General features: G+C 35.0%; 1 protein-coding gene across 2 annotated transcripts; it reads left to right on the top strand.

Annotated features, from left to right (window-relative positions):
* The first annotated feature begins 756 nt into the window (after window positions 1–756).
* On the top strand, window positions 757–2,895 carry LOC120782054. Of its 2 annotated transcripts, none has more exons than XM_040114206.1 (3): window positions 757–1,789; window positions 1,856–2,168; window positions 2,242–2,895. In XM_040114206.1, exons 1-3 carry the CDS (start codon window positions 1,594–1,596, stop codon window positions 2,348–2,350), a joined length of 618 nt encoding a protein of 205 aa, XP_039970140.1. In that variant the 5' UTR covers window positions 757–1,593; the 3' UTR covers window positions 2,351–2,895. The 2 variants fall into 2 exon arrangements, with proteins under 2 accessions (XP_039970140.1, XP_039970141.1); XM_040114207.1 differs by having other exon boundaries at window positions 757–1,800.
* Window positions 2,896–3,698: the final 803 nt, after the last annotated feature.

Raw genomic sequence — 3,698 nt, 5'->3', positions numbered from 1 at the left:
GGAATAAGTTAAACAACCCTTTATTCCTGAGTTGGACATTTCTTTATCTCTGACAGCGACGTGCAAACTTCGAGAGTGCAGACGAAATAGAACTGATGTGTAGAGGTGATGACCCTTTTTGTTGGGTGGTACTAAGTGTAGTGTGTGTTTGCGTGTGTATATGTGGGGTGCTCTCGCGTGTGGGTTGTATTGATGTGTGGGTCCTGTTGGAGTGTGGGTTCTGTATGTGTGGTGTATTGGAGTGTTGGAAGTGATGTGACTTCGTGTTCGGCTGTGTTGTTGTAGTGGCTTTAGGAGGAGGCTTATTTCATTTAGCCAGTAATCTTTCTAAAACCAACTAGTTTATTGTTTCTTTTTGGTTTTGCCAACATAGCTGCGTTAGTAATTACATCATTAAATTCTCTTATACTTTGACAATGTCTCTTCCTGTACTTATTTTGCAATCAATATTGATGTGGCTGCTGATATAATTTCTATATTTCAACCAGTTAGCTTTATTAAATGTTAGAAAAAATGTTGGCTCAAATAATGGTTCGTATAACTTTATTAGTACAAGATAATGATCAGATAATAATCCTGTACATGTATCAGCTGTCATAAGCGATCAACAATTTTAGTATGCTCTGGGTATCGGTTACTACGTCACCTCCTTGGGTTCCACAAGAGTATGGTCCGGTCTTGAAACCTTAGGCAGATGTATATGTGTGGTAGCTATTATCAGTTGGGTTCAGTGTAAGTCATGTATTAACTCGCGCTGCATCACAGGTAGCAGTTAGAAGAAAACAGGAAAATTATGTGCGGCATTTGCAAAGAAGTTTAGTTGATCGGCAACGTACACGTAGAAGAATATTGCAAAATAGGGCACGTGTTTTAGGAAATTTGAATCCAACAGCGTTTAATTATGAAAATTCATTGAAATATAATTTGCAGGCATCAGTTTATGGACATTGTAGTTTGTGGACATTGCAAAGCATTCAAATTCAAAAATGAAACGGTGGGGTTATGTTGTACTAATGGAAGAGATAAATTGCCGGCATTGAACCCACCTCCAGAGACATTGAGATCTTTGTTTTTGGGATTTACATCTGAGTCGAAGCACTTTTTGGCGAATATACAAAAGTATAATTCATGTTTCCAAATGACTTCGTTTGGTGCGACCAATACCATTCGTGTTAATTTCATTCCAACTAATTTCGACGCATAACATAACTGTCATCCGTCCTGATGAAAGTGAATTTTGCGATCTTTGCAAAAATTATGTTCTCCTTTTTGAAAATTCTACACAACAGATTGAAGGGCGGATTTACCATAAAGTAGGCTCATTATTGCCATTCGCTGATGCAAACTATCAATTTTTGTAAATTTATTTTGTTGGGAATTCCAATATTGAAGTTGAATGTCGTTGCTCTACAAGAATGATAGAAAAGAGATTACGCATTGCGTAGGTCCGTTATACTTGAAAAATGTAAACAAACAATTGCTTACGTCACACGGCGCAGTAAAAAATTTGACAGCTATAAATTCGTGGTACCAATCAATGTGAATATAGAAACAATTTATTTTAACCGTGTAATTTTGTATTTAAATAACAAAATGAAGTGTGTAGTGAAAAACTGTGTCAATGATACAAGAAATAAAAATGTGAAGAAAACATTTTTTATGTTTCCGAACGATAAAGGGCAGCAAAAAAGTGGATCCAATTTTGTAGAAATAATCAAGCATTTAAGCCGAAAACATGGCGAATTTGCATGGACCACTTCCACGATGAAGACATTATTGGAAACGGGAGGTACGAAATGGGTGGGTTGATAAATCACCTTTGTCTTAAAATATTTTAATTTTAAACTTTTCATAGGCCTTGCCGCCAAAAGGACTTTTAAACCAGGAGCTATTCCCTGTCGCTATAACGTTGCAGCTAGTGAAAATGAGCAGCGAGGCACCAGAGCTGAGCGCAGGGAAAATAAGAAAATAGTGACTTCACTGTTGATAAATGTTGACCAACCTCAAGAAGTGCGAGTACAGTGTATACCTGCTGAAGATTTTAACGTGACTGAGGATTGTGCAGACCTTTCAATGGAAAATAGTTTGAATGAATTGTGCACTGAAGACGCTGCTATTAAAGAAAGTTCAGGGCAAGGAGACAAAATAAAAATGCTAGAGAAAAAAGTGTAAGTAAAGATTTTTTTCAAAATGTAGCATTGCATATGTATTTATATATAAACTTTATGCTTTTTATCACAGAAAACTTCAAACTAAAAATAAAAAACTTGAAGATGATTTTTCGCATGCCAAGCGCAAACTTGAATTTGAAATAAGCGAGTTAAAAGTAAAACTAACTAAATCTGAGTGAATGTTGAAGAAACGTTAAAGGGGATTTTTACGGACGGTCAGATAAAAAAATTGAAAAACGGATCCAAAAGGCGAACTTGGACGAAGACTGACATAGCCAACTCCATTACACTATATTCTGCTAGTGCAAAAGGATATAGGCTTTTAAGAAGAAGTAATTTTCCGCTTTCAGCAGTTCGCACGCTTCAGTCATGGGCTCAGAAAGTGGAAATAGACCGCGGCATTTCAAAGCCGGTTGTTCAAGTTCTTGGTGAAACTAGGCATATGACCAAAGAACAAAAACTTTGCGTTTTAAGTTTCGACGAAGCCAAGCTAAGAGAAGTTTTTTGTTACGATAAAGTATCCGATACTGTATTACCACCTGTTAAAAATATTCAAGTCGGAATGCTTAGAGGTTTGTGGTTTATAAAATACATGCAAATATGTACTTTCCCTTACATCCTGTGCAAATACAACTTACAATATGAAAGAATCCATTTCAAATCCATTTGATGTTGAAATTGAAGGCGCTGCGCTGAATTCACAGCTGGAGTTAATAGAATTGCAAAGCAGCTCTCATCTGAAAACAAACCTTACTAAGCTGGCTATTCAACAAATTTCTTTATTTGGCAGTACATATGTATTTCCGAGCAGCTGTTTTCTCGCATGAAACTTAACAAATCAAAAACCAGATCATCTTTATTAGATAGCCATCTTAAAGGCATTTTGCGCATAGCCACTTCTAAAACTCCAGCTGACATAGATGCGCTGTGCAAACAGAAAAAATGTCAGACATCTCATTAATTAGATTTTAAGAATAAGAATATGCTAAGGCCATAGTTACATTAATAATAATCTGCGTCGATTCATATTCAAATAAAAAGCACAAGCAGAATAAAATTAAAGACATTATAAAATCTGAATTGTTTAATTTAAATATTTCTTTTAATTTCAAGTCTTATGTTAAATATTCAAACTGATCCATAATTGTAATTATTTTCATATTTAACTTGCATTGCGATTTTTGTAAATGAGTTAATTTTTCCATTTTTTGTTTGGTGCGTATTTTAATAGAACAATTAATAAAAATATTTATATTACAAAATAATAATTAATAAAAATCTAAAATCTCGGGGACCTTCAATATTTTATTTCATTTTTATAAACCAAAAACCAATCAATTATTATTAACAAGCAATATTTACTTGCTACTCAAGCTATTTCACGAAATTTATGAGCCGTGTGACGTAGATGCGCAGAACGAAAAATTTTTTGTCTCTCATCTGCGCAATCTTGTACTCTATCATTCTTGGTTGCTCTATCGTTTCAAGCAGGAATAAGGGGATGCCCAACTCGTCTCTCACTGGAAG

Source organism: Bactrocera tryoni, unplaced genomic scaffold (genome assembly GCF_016617805.1).
Source record: "Bactrocera tryoni isolate S06 unplaced genomic scaffold, CSIRO_BtryS06_freeze2 scaffold_925, whole genome shotgun sequence".
Classification (NCBI taxonomy): Eukaryota; Metazoa; Arthropoda; class Insecta; order Diptera; family Tephritidae; genus Bactrocera; species Bactrocera tryoni.
Note: the sequence above shows the minus strand (reverse complement) of the source record. Positions and strands in the feature narration are given on the sequence as shown.

Coding starts and splice junctions, on each gene's coding strand:
- LOC120782054 (XM_040114206.1), top strand. CDS start 1,594: ATGAAGTGTGTAGTGAAAAACTGTGTCAATGATACAAGAAATAAAAAT. Junction 1,790..1,855: donor GACATTATTGGAAACGGGAG/GTACGAAATGGG, acceptor AACTTTTCATAG/GCCTTGCCGCCAAAAGGACT. Junction 2,169..2,241: donor AAAATGCTAGAGAAAAAAGT/GTAAGTAAAGAT, acceptor TTTTTATCACAG/AAAACTTCAAACTAAAAATA.